Source organism: Lepisosteus platostomus, chromosome 23 (assembly GCF_059453375.1).
Source record: "Lepisosteus platostomus isolate fLepPlt1 chromosome 23, fLepPlt1.hap1, whole genome shotgun sequence".
NCBI lineage: Eukaryota > Metazoa > Chordata > Actinopteri > Semionotiformes > Lepisosteidae > Lepisosteus > Lepisosteus platostomus.
The window spans coordinates 10,230,850-10,247,988 of NC_142633.1; the positions used below are offsets into that span (position 1 = coordinate 10,230,850).

A 17,139-nucleotide genomic window follows, 5' to 3' on the forward strand; every position below is an offset into this window, starting at 1 on the left:
GATTTTACAATTCTCAGTGATGTGTAAAAGCAGTACCTAAAATACACACTACAAAGAGAAAAGAAAAGCTAACAGTCTGGTACCTTGTGAGTTGGTGAGAAGAATTCTCCCCAAATCCACTACAACCAACATGGGGTCTTTGGACTGGAAATCATCAGGAAAGATCACCTGAGGAGCGCATATATCCAGCTTCAGGGTCCAGCGCTTACTATTTTCCTACAAGGAGAAATAAGATTAGAAATCAGCCACAACATACCATGCAAAGCCCAAGCAATTCAGGGTTAAGGCCATAAATGTGTGTGTGTTTGATGAGGCAGAGGTACAAAACAGCAGCACTAAATGATAAAATGTCAAAGCCAAAGGAGACTCTAAACACACAAGATTTATTAGTGGTCTCGCCTTAATTGCTTCTGTAAAAAACTCAACTGAGAATACTCTGCTTACTTGCTGAAACCTTGGTGGCTGATGAATGAGGATTGAACTACCACCTCGATCATTAAAATTAAACAGACACAGTGAACCTGAAGATAACTGCTAGAACTATAAAGGAGAAGTATACACTGTGGGTGTAACACGCTCTCTTAATTAGACAGCAACAGCCTTAAGCTAACCCCCAAAACAAATTAATACATCAAACAGAAGGAGACTCCTTAATCTACCATGGAAGCATAGCACTCACCCGAGAGATGTGCAGTTACTGCAGTTACTATTATGAGATTTGTTTTAAGTCTTTTGTTCTTACATATTTTAGTTGTGGCATTATACTCATTCATTTCTATTTTTTTAGTCACAAAAGCACAGAGCTGCTGCAGTTCAACACAGTACATCTAATTAGTCATATCTTGAAAGCCAAATTTATTATTCCCTAGAATTACAGCATAATCAAAGGAAAAATACTTGCAAGCTGCTGACCCACTTGTCAAAAACATAAAATTTGTCAACAAATTACACCTGTAGCTAAATTATTTTTTTGTATCCAGCATTAAATGAATGAACTCATACTTGACTGCACTGAAGGTCTGTTGTAAGCAGCATCTTATAAATACTTTAATACCCAGAAAAACAGATGTGTCTTTGCGCTTATCCAAAGAACTGTCCAAAATCAAAACAGAGCTCTATAAAGAAGCCACATGAATCTATATAAGTGCAAGGAATTAACATTATCCTGTTTAAGTAAAATACAATTAGGAGGGCTGCCTTACGATAAACTCTCCCACAAGGAGCTGATCAATTGTCTGCCGGATCTCAGCTTTTGTTTGCATCTTCAGCTTGTTGTACTGCCTCCTGGCTGCCTCTGCTACTCTGAGCTCCAACTCAGACTGATATCCAAATCCTGGGAAGAGTAAAATGAGTAGCTATCATCCAAACAATAAGAAACAACCACCTTATGTCTTTATAGAATATGTCCAAGTTTATGATGCATAGTGCATTACCTGTCAGGCACTAAAATCATCAGAGGACCTCTTGATACAATAAGAAGTTAACAAGTTAAAGAAAATTGCATTACAGGACAGACAGCCATCTTACATGATACATAATACATTTTAATCCAAATTCTAGAAGTGTTGCCTCTACATGTCTGAATAAAAATGTAAGTCAATCGACATTTATTTTCTTGCATGTTTCACTTCTTGATACAATGTCTGCACAGAATGGTTGCAATGTTCTATTTGAGAAAGAAATGTCCTTCCCTGAAAGTACCGTTACTTTGTTGTCATCTTCTTCGGCACATTTTGGATATAAAACACAGTGATGGGGAAACCACATATAAATGCAATTATTTATTTTGAAACATTTTATATAGAACTGTAAATTTAAGTCCTTAAATCCAGAATTTCTGGTATCTCATCCCGAGCCTTAGCGTATGGACCTACTGTACCTGAAGTGTGGACTCGACCTTTGTAGAAAAAGTCAGCCACCTTCTTGATTGCCTGTGGGTTGTAGATGATGTTAAGAGGACTCGTGGTGACCTCAAGGCGCCTCTCAAAGTTGTTTCTTGCTGGGTTGCGCTCATAAATCATTTCAAAGACAGGGGGCGTTGTAGTCTCCACATCTGGGGCTGAGACCATAACAGAATAAAGCAGGCAATGAATCAAACTACAGAATGGGATAAGGAAACTGTTACATCAGTGGCTTACCTACAATTTAATCTCGATTTCCTTTTCTTCACAACCACATCATTGTTTGGAAGAGTGTATCTTTCTTTGTAAACACAGCAAATAAAATTGAAAAAAGTGTGACTTCTTGTGAACCGTACCGGAATGGTAACTTTACAGAAAGTTTATTTTTTCGTTTCAAGGAAAACTGTGAGATTTGCAAACTGCAATGGTAAGTAACACGATGTTAAAGATTTTTCTTACAAAAGTAACTCCCTATAAAAAATAAATAAATAAAATGTAAGGATAAAGGAGAATGACACACGCCCAAGTTTCAATACGTTTTTTTAGGTCCATGGGGTCTCTTTTTTTGAAGCACTTTCCAATTTCCAATTTGATGAATAACAAGTATATTTTAGCTATCATAGACTTGTTCTGCAAGGAAGAATCAGATATGAAGTCCTGCAAATACACCACTGCAACTAATTTGACTTCAAGAAGAAAAAATGAACGTGCTTTGCAATGAATACAACATAACAGTCTTACCTGACACAGGAACATCTGAACCACTAGCTGGGCCAAACGGTTGATTGAATGCCCCAACAACCTTGTTCTAAGAATAGTAAAAAAATGGTCAAAAGAACTTCAATTTAAAATTAAATTTAAAATTATTTATTTTTTATTGTTTTAAACAGTAACATTTATAAATATACTGAAATATTTGAGTAGTTTTCGAAAAATGTAAAAAAACGCCTGAAAATATAAAGAATTACTTCATATTTTTATAACTAACAGAGTATATGGAATCAGTCATATATTCTTTAGCCGGTTTTAAACTGATTGAGGACTATATATAAGGATTATTCAATCATGTTTTATCTATTTTAACTATCAAGACATTTGGCACACAAATAACATTGAACATGTTTTTCAGACTCGGCATGCCTCATGTACTTTAACTCAGAAATGTGAATGAACATCTCCTTTGTTCAGATTCTTAAACGTTCCCTTGGATTACTTCTGAAGAACATGTTGAACAAGAATAAATAACAAAGCATATAAATAAAAATTAATTAGAATAAAAAACATTGAGAAGCTGTGTGTAACTAGACCGAATACTTATGGAATTACATCTTTGTGTAATGGAAGATGCAAAGTGATACTTTTACTCACTGGCAGATACTATAGCCCATCTGATACTATTCTGTAATCTCCATGAAGATGCACCATAATTAATGCATAGTTATAATGCAATGCACTGTGGACCGAGCATAGCTCTACAAATAATTAGCTAGCATGCCACCTTCCTCCTGCTCACCGCTCTCACCTGCTTAGGGGACACGAGGAAAGGGAAGATGGTGCCCTGTGTGGCAAGGTCTCTGAGAAACAGCCCCTCAAGCTTAACGGAAAGCAGTGAGGACTCAGTGCGAGGAAGAGACTCCACTCCAATCTTCACCCCTGAAAGGAGACAATCTGTCAAGCTCTCAAATGCACCATGTGCAATCATAGAAATGTGAATTGAGTACTCTGAAGTAGTTAAAAATGCATATTAGTAAGCACTTTGGGGAACATTTAAAATGGTTCAGGGTTCATATTTCTCAAACATGGGCACAATGAGTACATGAGGCCACACTGACCTGCTGGCCACATATTAATCATACAAAAATTATATTCTTTAGAAAATAGTACTACTTTTACGCATTATGAACCTATAGGGTTCTAGACCCTGATATGCTTTGGTTGCAAGGATTGAGATGGGATTGTCAGAGAAGCCATATGCAACTGGACTGAAGCAGGGTTCTAGCGATCTACAGGGGCCGTGAGACAAAGATATCAGTTTACAGGATTAGGGTGCATGTTTGAAACAGAGCATCAGTTTCAGCTGTATACCTGAAAACTCCAACTGGATGAATCCAGTTTCCTGGGGAAAGAGGCTCCTCCTGTCCCGGTGGAGAAGGGTGATCTCTCCCTTCTCCAGCAGGAAGTCCAACCGTGCAAAGAGATGGTCCCTCCGAGTGACGCTGTTCAGAGTTTGGGAGTCTTCGAGAGGGTCAAAGAGTTCTTCTGTATCCGCTGAAAAATATAATTTGCAACTGAACCAAGTTCCTGGTTAAACAGCACATAAATACTGTCAAGAAGACATATATTTATTGTATTTAATGTTTATTATGTTTGAAATAACATGTTATACTTTAAAAGCATTTGATACACATGAACATATGATATGATGCATCTAGAAGTAGAGAAGTTATGCATTCAGAAGCCATTTGATTAAGTTTCTCATGAAGAATTAATTTTCAAACCACAGGAGGTAGGCATTCAGGAAAAATGCATGCATTTGAGAATTGGTTAATAAACAGAAAACAGAGGCACAACTATGGAGTGAGTGTTCAAACTGGGTTAGTGTCATTAGTGGAGTACCTCTGGGATCTGTATTAAGACCACTGCTCTTCCCAATTTATATCAAAGATCTACATTCTGGTACAGTCCGTAAAATCAAATGTTATGATGATATATTAGGAGGACTGGTAAGCACTGTAGAAGCAGCAAATAAAATCAGAAATATCAAAATAAAATTTGATTGTGCATATATATGGCAGATGTTTAATTTAGTCAAGTGAAGGATTTTGGTATAAAAACAAACAAACTATAAACTACACAATTAGAACACTGGCATAGAAGAGGATACTTCTGAAAAAGCCAAGTGTTTAAATTGAATCATTATCTACTAGAAACTGTATGTGACAAAGGGCTTAATATCGTTTGAAACTGTTCTTATGTGCTTGAAAATAAAAAAGCATCTATATTAAAAACTCAAACATTCATTTGGTCAGTTAATTCAAAATGGATTCAGCAATTGTGCTATCAATAAAGCAAATGGAACACTGAAAAGAGGTTACCCCAGCCAGATGTTACACCCCTGTACCCAATGCTATCTCTCACCCAGTATGTCCCACGTCTCTTGGCCAGGAAGCAGCCCTTCAGGCACCACGCCCGGGCCCTCCACACCTGGCTCAGGACTCTGAGACTCGCCATACCAGCCACCCCACCCTGGAAACCAGGACTGCAGGTACTGGATCATGCCTGTGCTGCCACTCTTGGGGATGGATCCAGAAGGAGACCGGCTGGGGGGCTCAGAGATGGACTCCCGCACGCTCTGTGTTGAATGGAAAAACATGGTTAGTAGCACTCCATGTCACTTCTCCCCTGCTGTTCAGCTATAATGTTGTGGTTTGTTCCCTGTATTCTGGAAGCTAACTACTCAGTACATAATCTATACATCATAATTGCTTTTGAAGTCAGTTCTCAATTTGAAATGGTTAATGCTTAAATTGTTAACTCGCATAAATCAAAATTGCATTCCCTATGTAGTTGGGATTATATTGTAAACATAACAGGATGCAATTATGCATATTCAAGGCTTGTGCTTAATAATAATTATTAGTAAAAATAGAAATAATTATGAGCTGTTTTCTCAACTCGGCAACAATCCCAAATTCCTGTAGCCCTACGTCCACATTTTATGCTACAAACTATATTATCAGATTTTCCATTTACAGAACTTGGCTCAAAGTCCATGATGGACATACTCCCTGAACACCAAAGTACCCAATGTATCCCAGCTTGCCTCTGCTATCTCTTCTTGTTTGCGGAAGCGGTCGTGGACAATCTCTCGCAAGCACTTAAGCTCTTCCAGGCTCTGCTCATTCTCCACCCGCTCCAATTCCTCCTGCACAATGACAAGTTAGTGCACATGATTTAGAACAAACTGCACCAGTCTTCAATATTTACCATAAAAAGTCCTGCTATGCTTTTTACATGAATGCTGCATGTGAAGTAATCTGGCCTGTTCAGTCAAATACGTCATGAAAAGAATGCACCAGTGTTAAGAAAAAAAAAACCTGCATACTTACAAATCAGAACATGGAAGCATTATGTCACCACTAACCTCACTGATGCAACCTTTTATGTGAACTGTCATTCACCACAAACACAAACCCCATGGTCACATAATTTTAATGGGAAAAATATCTGAACAGGCCAACAATATAAGCATGCAAGCTTGCATCTCCTTCAGCTTCTCTAATGCAGGGTTAAGTCAGCAACTAAGTCAACGTAACCACTTGAGGAACATATCATGCTTTGTGTGCATGTGTGAATAACACTGTTGAGTTTAGCATTCTGGAGAATGGGATAGCACTCTAGACTCAGAATTAGGATGGTGTAAGTTCAAATCCTGGGTGGAGAACTGATGTTGGATGCTTAAGCAACATACATCAGTAAAAGTAGTTCAGGTGGGTAGCTGCGTCAGCATGCGTAGGCTGCAAAAGAACAAGTAATAGGTTTATTCCATGCTGAAAAGAGAAGAAAGGAAACAACGTTTCGGCAGTGGAGCCTTCTTCGGGTGTGTGAAAAACGTTCTGTTTCCTTTCTTCTCATTTCAGCATGGAATAAACCTGTTACTTGTTCCTTTACATTAGTAAAGGTAGCTTCAGTAAAATGCCCACTTGTATAAACTGGCAGAAATGTAAGCAGTTTTCGATGAAAGCATCAAATGAAAGCAACCCACACTGCTATCAATAGAAAACCTTTTGATTTTGTTGTTTATTTTGAAACAAGTGGCTACATTAGCTGACTCACGCTATGTAAGGGATCCAAGCTCTGGACTCATACCTCCTCCTCGGTGCTCAGACCGACTCCCTTCAGCCTCTGGAAGTACAGGTTGGTGTACAGCTGGGCATCACGTGCCCTCCGCAGGGCGAAGTCCCAGTTACTGCGACGCCTTTGTTCCCGGATCGCACTCAAGTTGGCATTGATGGCAAACAACCACCATTCCCGGCAGCTGCGCACAGACAATTATAATGTACCTCGACTATACAAATGAAGCCATTATTGACATCACCTGTAACAGCCTGGCTTCCTGGACGTAAAATATTTTGCACACAAATCCTTTATCTGTTGTTGTAATGCTATAATATACTGCAAAGGGCAGTGCAGTGGCACTGTGGCTAAGGATCTGCTCCTGTGGCTGGAAGGTTGCCGGTTTGTATCCCGCGGCCGGCAGAGGAATCCTACTCCGTTGGGCCCCTGAACAAGGCCCTTCACCCCAGCTGCTCCAGGGGTGCTGTATAAATGGCTGACCCTGTGCTCTGACCACAAGCTTCTCTCCCAGTCTGTGTCTCATGGGGAGCAAGTTAGAGTAAGCAAAAAGACAAATTCCTAATACAAGAAATTGTATATGGCCAGTAAAGTGATCTTAAATGCACTGCACTGATAAGGGCATTTATTGTGATAAGATGAAAGAAAATGTTCATTTTTATGTTGATGACAATATATTTTTCCCAATTAATGCCTTTTCATGTCACTAAAACATCTTTCACAGAATACTTCACTGACAAATACGTTTAGCTGTCTTACACAACAAAGAAATACAAAATGTGTAAAAGTAGAAAATAAACACAAATTTATACTTCACAAGGCTTACTTAGTCAGATCCTTAACACAACGATAAAATGTTTATGAGCTGACTGTTTATGTTTTATATGTACAGATAGTGCTACAGAAAATACTAAATTGAAAAGATGAACTCACTTCCCCATCACTGTGACTTTAGGCTTCCATTGGCGAAACAGCACTTCTCTTTCTCTCCGGTCAAGTTCCTTGAGGAAAGCCATGATCTGCTGGTATTGTACCTAAGAAAAGAAACATGGGCCTCCTTATGCATGCAACTGAGGTGAGTTGAGTAATTCCTAGACCCTCTAACTGGAATCTACTTCTCTAAATTACATTATTTTATTCTGTTTCACTTTTGGTGCTGGTATTGTACCTAAGAAGAGAAACATGGGCCTCCTTATGCATGCAACTGAGGTGAGTTGAGTAATTCCTAGACCCTCTAACTGGAATCTACTTCTCTAAATTACATTATTTTATTCTGTTCCACTTTTGGTGCTGGTATTGTACCTAAGAAGAGAAACATGGGCCTCCTTATGCATGCAACTGAGGTGACTAAGTAATTCCTAGACCCTCTAACTGGAATCTACTTCCCTAAATTACATTATTTTATGTTTCACTTTTGGTCACAACACACTCTCAGTGATCTTGTTTTACTTACTTCAGGAGTGTCTAAAATTTAGCATCGAAGACATGAATCTTACAGCTTTTACAAGGCTCTTTAAATGCTCAGCTGCAAAAAGACCAAGTAATTGTAAATTGGGTATTTAAGATCCAGCAGCTTTCAAGAACTAGATCTGATCACTGTTTATGTAGATATCACCATCTATACTCACTATCTAAACTGAGTGACCCCAAGACCCAGCTGAAAACTGGTGGGGAGGGCATACAGACAAGGAATAACACTGTCACTGACTTCAGAGCACCATCTGGAGACTAGAGTCCAGTCACAACTAGTTACACGTCCCATAAGTGGAGAAAATCCAAACCAAAACACAGAAGAGAAAGAGGACTGGAACCCAGCCCTTTAGGGAATGCTGCCTACCTGCGAAAGACGGAGGGACAGAGGTTCCAGCTGGACCTGGCCTTCGATGCGTGGGTTGTGACGGGAACGCAGGGGTTCTTTGGATGCATTTCTTCTAAGCAGAGCTGAGGCACACACAGGCTCAAAGACGTACTGGTGCTCACGGCTCTGCATGCATTTGGCCATCGCCTCCTGGATGGTAAATGGGGCAAAATCTCATTTCGTATGGCTAAAGCTCACACAACACAGTCACATTCCATAACACCAGGAGCAAGACACATGAACACCATGTCTTGCTTTTAAGCATTTCAAGCTGTAGTCAAAACTATGCAGTGGCAAGGTTTCTGTCATGCCAGCTCAATGTCTAAAGCTGCATGTTCTACCTGAATCTCTGATGGAGGCAGGTCACCCAGCATGACGCATTCGGTATCCCAGTACACACTGAACTCCTCAATCTCCAGCCGCTTCTGTCGCAGCAACTTCTGGGCCTAAGAGAAAAGAAGGCAATAACAGTGACAACAATTTCAAGATATTTTAGCTGAAATACATTTTGGTCATTATAATTTATATTTCAACTTTCTTTTATAACCACCACACAAATCAATGAGAATGAAAGGAATAAGGTGAGTACAGATCTAATCAATCTCCAGAGCTTGGTCTCAATCAGTACCTCCTCAGCAAAACTAATAAGTCAGTACTTCATTCAAAGTGGTCTGCAATAAATGCTTATGATTTGGGCCTGTGCACTCCCTGGATTTCTATCATCCTTTTTTATCATCGCATCCGATGTTATCATCGTAGAATCTTCTGGGTGCCTGAGGAAACTGCTCTTACCTTGTAGCTGACCTACATCACCACTTACTACAAGGTCTTTCAGTTCCCTCCCAGTTATCATTATGTAGGACACATAATCAGAGAAATTTGGTTACAGTCCTGACTGGAATCTGGGATCTTTATTTTCAATTCACTTAAAACCCAGCTTGCCAGCTAAATTTCTTTAAATTTGCAAAAGAGTAAGTGATACTGTATCAGCAGTTCCAAAAGATTGCTCTAAACCCCCTCTATCACAAATGTGCTCTCGTTCGGGTTTGACCACTGAAACTCACAACTGTTTATCATCAGTGATGTTACAGAAAGGGTAACAGAATAGTCAGACGTCTTATATTAAAAACCTATTTATTTTGACACTTTTCTCTTTTTGTATGTTGACATTGTGTGTTCTTTCTGCTATTGTATGGAAAATAACACTGTTAAAAAAGGTATGATGAAGCACTGATGCATAGCTCTACCATGCTGTTGATTTTAGACATTTTTTTCCAATGTCAGTGGCTTTAAAAAATACTTTCATGGACAACCACAATTGTGACCTTATCACATCAAATATTAGCGTAAACCAGCATAAACAGTGCTAGAATCTTTACCATGTTGAGTTTTTTCTACAAAATTCAAGGGTGCATTCAATAAGCTTGGTGCTTCACACTGTTGAATGGCCTGTTAGACCGGAACACTATGGAATGTTAGCTACAGCTAGCAGTCTGAGTATCTCATGCTCAGCATATTTGTATGAGAAGAGAAGGGATAAGTCTGTTGAGTCACCTCTCATGCTTACAATATACAGTGTCTATAAACATCTAATTTTTAAATGTTAAAAATAGTTTAAATTTACCTTGATCCACATGATGATTTATAATCATAAACTGCTACATTTAATGACATCAGCACTCCACTTTAACTTCTACAATTTTCTCCACTGTCTGAAAGTACTATGCTAATCTAATCTTTCGTAAGAATTAATTGCTGCCTTGGAATCATAAAGATCTTATAATTCTATTTTAATTTGTGTGCTTTTGTCAGCTTATTTTCTCAATTAATGTTGCATTTGCAAATTGAGAATTTAAGACCAAATCATTAACTTTGGAACTAGAGTTCTGGCAAGCCCAGGCTCTGAGTCCAGCACTCCCCTCTTACCGGTTCTTTGGTTGCATTCTGCGCTGATACACTCTTAATGCACACACCAAACGCAAAAGGTTTCTCCGGGTTGGAAGACTCATCCTCAAATCTCAGGTGAACACCCTGTATCTTCAGCTATAAAGAGAAAAGGTAAATACACTGTGTGACAAACCAACCCTTCAATAAGGTGACTGTAGGGATACAGTTCATAAAACAGTGCAGGAGGCTTTATCACACAATTCATGCTGGATGTGTCACTTAAAAGACTCTTGAAAGAGATCCTCCCTTCTCTATTAATACTCAACTCAAGGCAGTAGTCTGACTTCTTCCTAAATCCTCCCATTAACTCCCACTAACACTTTGAAAGCCCTTTATATACCAAACCTCATTAATAATTAACACGCATGTGATAAAGTGCAAACTACACCTCACTAATAATACAAAATTAATTGAGGGCCATTTTCTCTTTTGCTTTGTTGTGTTAGTGATTATGATACAGCAGTGCCTCTCATTACCTACCTCAATGTTCTCCACAATTCTAGTAACCACAGATGCAGTGACTGAATACCAGTAGGACTCTCCTTTCTGTTGGCATTCGCTCTGTTGGCGTAGGACACAAAGTGTATTACTTGAGATGATAAAATCAGTGCTTCTTGACAAATTTCGCCTTGATCATTTCCCAGCTGCTCTTTCACTGAATGCCCTCATTACCAAACAATGTCTTCTGTTTCTTTTGCATTTATAGCATGCCAGTCCCCACCAATGCCCTCTAGCTTCAGCCCCAAAGTTCAGATTTCTACTGGAGCATCAGGAAAGAAAAGCATGCTGCTGACATGAATGAAACAGCTTGAACAAATCACAGAATGTATCAGACAGTACATACTATATATATATGTAAATGGAAACTAGACTTGCATCATTATTTCAGTCCACCTACCAAGTCCCCAGTACCAAGGGTTTTTCCAAATAAAACCATGCCTTGCTACATTCAACATGATGGAACTGGTCACATATTCAAAAGGGGAAAGGTCAGATATTTTTTAGAATAAATTTAGTTCCTGTACTGTTTCATTTAATTTTGTTCATTGTCTAATCCCTGCCTGCCTGTCAGCCCTTCCTGCTCGCTTTCACCTTGTGTTGCGTCTCTTCTCACCTTCCATTTCTCCTCCAGGGCCTGGAGCAGCTTCTTCTTGTACTCCCGCTCTTCCTCCTGCTCCCTCTCCTCCTCATACTCCTGGGGGTGGGCTGTGCCAACGATCAGGTGCAGCTGGGACATGCAGATGACCCAGGGGTCACTGTGAGGCCGGTAGAATGGGATCTGGAGGGTGATCTTCCCAATGAAACCTGTAGGACACCCAGGGTGAGAAAACCTCAGAACTGTGATTTGTTAACAGCTACAGATACGCTCATGCGAAATTCAAATCTGAAATACCCTTTTACAAGAGCCTAGGAAAATAGTAACAAGTAATAGGTTTATTCCATGCTGGAAAAAAGAAGAGAGAAAACACAACGTTTCGGCCGTGGAGTCTTCTTCAGGAAAATAGTAGACACACATTCTGTCATTTCTTCTGGGTGATTAACTTTGTACCACAGTACAAACCAGAGAGAAAACTATCACTAGTGCAGTCCAAAAGAATGTCATGCAAGAAGCACAGGGAAGGTTTTAGAAATCAAGTGCCCTGCTTACTTGTGTTACAGTTTTATAACTGCCTGTAGCTCTCACCTGCCTCTCATGCGTTAGGAAAGCAGCACAATTTTCACTTTTCAGTATTGCATAACTTCCTTAAAGGGAATGTATTACTTGTCTCCTGTTCTGGCTTTACTTAAACATGAGAAAACATTTTGCTTAATGCCTCCACAAATTTCTGAAATACAACATCTGTCAGTTTGTTTTTGTGTGTTTAGGAGTGTGAGTGATGAGGATCTACAATTAGGGCCTAAAGTTAAGGGCACAAATCAGATTTATTAATGACAGTAAATACACCCAGAGACCTATAAAATGATGTGCCATACCATCAATGAGAAACAAAGAACCTATTAGAGGTCTATTAGTTAAAGAAGACCAAATCTCAATTATTGGTCTTTCTAAAGCATCCAGGCAGGCACACTCCAGAGTGTATAACACTGCTGCCAAGCTGACCTGTGAGATTTTAATTATCTGCACAGACAATTTTACATGTTCTGCTAGTCCAGTAATAGTGAAATATTAAATAGAACATACTAAAAACTGACAATACAAAAGGAAGCATACTGTATAAAACATTCAACTCATTTTACCACAATTTTTCACATTTTGTCTCTGATTGGTAGGAAATATCTTATTGATTGTTTTCCTGTTCTCATCGCTTGATGTTTTAGGTGCAGATGATAAATGACTTACTGAATCCTAGCCATTCATTGCTAGGCCACTCAGCTACTGTACTTCCTTAGAAAAACTTAACGGTCTTTGTAACCTATCTGAGGACAGCTGCTGCACTTGAAACATTACCACTAAACTGAACTGAACAAGACGATCACTATCAGCCTGATTTATGAATCGCTGGGAGCAGTATGAAGTATGGGGGGTAAATTAAAGATCAACATACCTGCTTTGACCTCGAAAGGTAGATCAAACTCTCTAAGAGCATCCTTTCGAAGGGGAAGGTTTTCCAATTCAACTGCCCCTGCAAGATAAAAGAAAGATTCAAGCAACACTCTCAGCGAATGCAAACACGGGCTCTCACAGACAACTGCAGAGCCACACCTGAACTCTTCCTTACACCAGCTGTGTCAAAAGCAGACACCCACAACCTGGACTAAGCACCACACACTTAAGCTGAACACTTTCAACAGTGACCTGGTTTCCTTCCTGAATGTCCAGTCTCTCGTAACCTCTCTTTGCTGGTCCATTAAAATTACATTTGAAGTGATTAAAAAAAAAAGAAACTATGATCCATACAAACATTCACCACAGTGTGACTGCACCACTGCAAATCAACTGTACTCATCAGTGCTGACATGACCATACCTGTTTGTAACTAGAGATTTAGATATAGCTTTTACAACACACTATTTAAACACTTTATGTTGTAACAGGTTTCAAAAACTGTAGGACTCCATTTGTGAAGTCATCTCTTCTAATGAGGGCTTAAAAATTTACCTGCCACATACCAGATTCCATTATCGGCTGAATCATATTTATTAGAGTTCGGATGTCTTTAGAGAAAACATGGAAACAGAAAAAAGGTCTTTGATATACCACATCACACCATTGCTGTGGGTGAGTTATTAACTTGAAAGAATCAGAAACAAGAAGAAACATACAGTAACAGACATAAAAACAGGAAGCAATCCAATCATACCCCACAATCTAAATGGTTTAACATTGCAATTTACCTAATTTACCTAGTGGAGGAATGCACATGTAAACATATAAAACTCATTTTTATTATGGAATTATTTTGATTTTCTAACAAGTTTGATTTCAGTAAATAATACATAAATTAAGACAAGTAATTGACTAAGACATAGAGGACCAGCTTATAACAAGAGCCACCTAAAAAAAAATCTCTTGACATTTTTTTTTGTGTTAACTCAAAAATACAAAGCTGAAAACAACTGTACCTTTGAGTAGAGCAATGGAGAGCTGGTCAGTGTTTAGGTTGCTGACATATTTGCCCAAGTAGGTGTTGAGTACCCAGGCAACCAAACCTTCCAACATGGTGAGATTCCAGTGACTGGAAAAAGGTGTGTGTGGGTGATGGGAGGTAGAAGAGCAGGGATTCAGCGATTGCTCTCCAAGTCACCCTCTAAAATCTAGGAATAGAAGAGACACTTAAGATCACAAGCAGCCCTGAGTGTCATATTTCAGTTTCGATGGATTTCTAAACAAGTTAGATGTTTTACTTCTCCCTGGGCCAAGACATGCCACCTTTGTCGTCAGTTCCTAATGCAATGTTAAACTCACACCTGTTACAAAGCACCCAGGTTAAGAGGAAAGTGTATGCTACAGCTAAGATTTTCTCAAGAAATGTGCAGCAATGTGAACATACAAAAACATTACAGGATACCCTCCAGTGTTCTGCAAAATAACCTGTTAAACAAAAAGAGTGAATTCGGCACCTTTGTCCTTACATAGCGTTTTCATTAACCTTCACAACTTGTCACAAATCATTTTTTATTAACTGTGTAAGTTTGGATGGTTTAAAATCTTTTCTTTACAAAACTGCCTCTAACTCGTCACTGTTTTGCATGGTTGCCTCGTTTTCTTGTCCAGATATACAGTACACTAATGTACGTGCATAAGCCTCTTGCAAATGCTGATATTGGCTAGTAACTCTCAATAGCTACAGCTGACCAGAATTACTTGTATCGGAATGATGGTCAAGCTCTGCAACCCTGGAGACAAATTCATGCAATTTCAATACACCTCCCGGCTTTCTGGAACACAATTACTTCGTAGGCAGTCATGTATGTTGCTGGATTGAATTCCTTGACTATTTTAACACGACAGTTTTGAACCTTAGAGAGCAAAATAGGCAGTACTCGACTAGCGTGTTCAAACGCCAGATGTAGAAAAGCTAGGCTATCCCGATCTTACGCAAGCATGTCTGGAACATAAACGTGAGAATTGGCATGTTCGTTTTCCTTAACTATAGGAGCCCATAAATCTTATCCGAGTATGGCTGCCAACAAAAATAAACGGCTGTTCTACACGTGGGTAATTGCGTTAGTATTTGCTAACATGTAAATAAGCAAAGACACCAGACGTCAACAGCATTTTGTAACGTTATAACATACTCGTAAAACCCGAAACCCGTCTTGGTAGCAACATGATCGTTAAATAAATGTACGTTTCGAACAACGCAAGGACGGCCAGAGACGCCAGTTTCTGCCGTCCGCCGAGTTCAATGAACTGTCCCAACAAACGAATGTGAAACTTACCATTTTGGTGAGCGTTTCCTTCAAGCGTAGCTCTTAAGATCATCCGTGGATGGGGAAGAAACATGAGTCCCGAGAGGACAGAGCAGGCAAACTGTCAGGACACGCCAGCTCAGGTAAAGAAAAAAACACACCTTTTTCTTTGGGATTGAGCCAATGGTCCGCCCTTAAACTACTTTCCACAAGAAGGGAGTTCAATTTCACGCACAGGCAGTGCACAGCGGTTTAGACAAGGTTGTCACTGAAACTGTCACGTAAGGTGAATTAGGCAACCAACATGGTCTGACATCGTGCTGGTGTCCTTGGCTTTTTGTCAGAGCTAAACGGCAGCTAGCTGTCAGCGGGGTGCCTGAATCCTCAGTGTTTGCTTTTTTCAGCTTTCTGTTTCACGGCGCTCTCCTCCCTTAGATGTCGGCATTACTAGCAAATAGCAGCACGCATATGCGCTTCCTTGTGCCTGTGAACTTTCAACAAGGCTTCCTGTCAACCTCAAAGCACATGACCAAAACATAGCGAATCGCCTTATAATGATGTCAATCTCCTCTGGGGACACCTAGTGTCCGGAGGTCAAACTGCACTCGTTTTTAGGGGTGAATTCTGTCCGTGCATTTTCACGTCAGGGTCTGGGTCAAAGTTGGGTCCCAACCAGGTGACACTTGAGTGAAGACTTCTCGCAGCTCCAGTGCTATGTATGAGTAATGAGGATATAAACTTATAAAGTTATGGGATATAAAGTTTCGAATCGCACATATAAAGAAAAAATCTTTGATGCCGTAATAAAAAAAAACGAGCCTTTCATTTAACTGCACCAACTGCGCAATCCGAGATAATTGCATCGCCTTGTGATTTACCGACATAAAAAAAAAAGAAAAAAAAAATTTACCGACATTCTAAAACACCGAATCTGAATTTTCTGAAATCTATTTCATTTGGGCACATTATAAAAAATGAACTGCACTTAAAACCCTGCTGATCTGTTAATTTAATGTTCGTCTTAACTAGGAGTTCTGGTACAATTTTATATTTTTTATTCTGTTATATGGGATTTAAATGTCTTATTAACGAATAGCAGTTTAGGTTCATGAAGTTAACTCAAGAATTCCTTTTTTCAGTCGTCATATAAGAATGTTGTATCTGTGTGTGACGGTTTTTTTTTGTCAGAGCCAATACTTTTATAACTATTAAAAATCATACTTTTACTGTACCTAACCCCTCTATCATAGGACGAAAGTTGTAATTATCACTCTTACCACAAGAGGGGATAATTTTCCAGAGTATTTCCAAGTATTTTTCCAGAGTCAGAAACATTTTTAAATCTGAAAAAAAAGACCCAAGGAAAAACAATAATAGTTATGTAAAGAAACAATAAAGGAAGAATTACTTATTTTTCACTTTGTTCTTTTATTTGTTCTGTTTCTTCAGCTAACATTTTTGCCCAGGACCCATACATGTTCTCACTTAACATTTAAATAACCAATTCTTGTTAAAGTCTCAGTTTTGTACATACTGGAAATACAAAAAGTCAAATGCAAACAGTAGAGAGCTCAAATTCATTTCCTGGGGTGCCTTCCACATAGAGTTTTGTATGCTCTCCCTCGTGTTTGTGTATGTTTCTTCCATAGTTCAAAGACATACTGGTGCGTTAATTGGCTTCTGGGAAAGCTGGCCCTACTGTGAATCTGTGCCCGTTTGTGTTTC

General features: G+C 39.2%; 1 protein-coding gene across 2 annotated transcripts in view; it reads right to left on the minus strand.

Annotated features, from left to right (window-relative positions):
* Positions 1-15,906, minus strand: part of vps13d (vacuolar protein sorting 13 homolog D) — an 85,529-nt gene extending 69,623 nt beyond the window's left edge. For both annotated transcript variants that reach the window (XM_088617496.1, XM_088617495.1), the window contains exons 1-18: positions 15,445-15,906; positions 14,125-14,316; positions 13,107-13,184; positions 11,675-11,865; positions 11,041-11,121; positions 10,540-10,656; positions 8,955-9,059; positions 8,593-8,763; positions 7,689-7,789; positions 6,771-6,939; positions 5,725-5,826; positions 5,040-5,253; positions 3,987-4,169; positions 3,424-3,554; positions 2,643-2,709; positions 1,880-2,059; positions 1,203-1,333; positions 84-216 (exon numbers count right to left, since the gene is read on the minus strand). In XM_088617496.1, the coding sequence (XP_088473622.1) occupies positions 84-216; positions 1,203-1,333; positions 1,880-2,059; positions 2,643-2,709; positions 3,424-3,554; positions 3,987-4,169; positions 5,040-5,253; positions 5,725-5,826; positions 6,771-6,939; positions 7,689-7,789; positions 8,593-8,763; positions 8,955-9,059; positions 10,540-10,656; positions 11,041-11,121; positions 11,675-11,865; positions 13,107-13,184; positions 14,125-14,221 (2,251 nt within the window). In that variant the 5' untranslated portion in view covers positions 14,222-14,316; positions 15,445-15,906. The remainder of the gene's footprint in view (positions 1-83; positions 217-1,202; positions 1,334-1,879; positions 2,060-2,642; positions 2,710-3,423; positions 3,555-3,986; positions 4,170-5,039; positions 5,254-5,724; positions 5,827-6,770; positions 6,940-7,688; positions 7,790-8,592; positions 8,764-8,954; positions 9,060-10,539; positions 10,657-11,040; positions 11,122-11,674; positions 11,866-13,106; positions 13,185-14,124; positions 14,317-15,444) is intronic.
* Between the last annotated feature and the right edge of the window lie 1,233 nt (positions 15,907-17,139).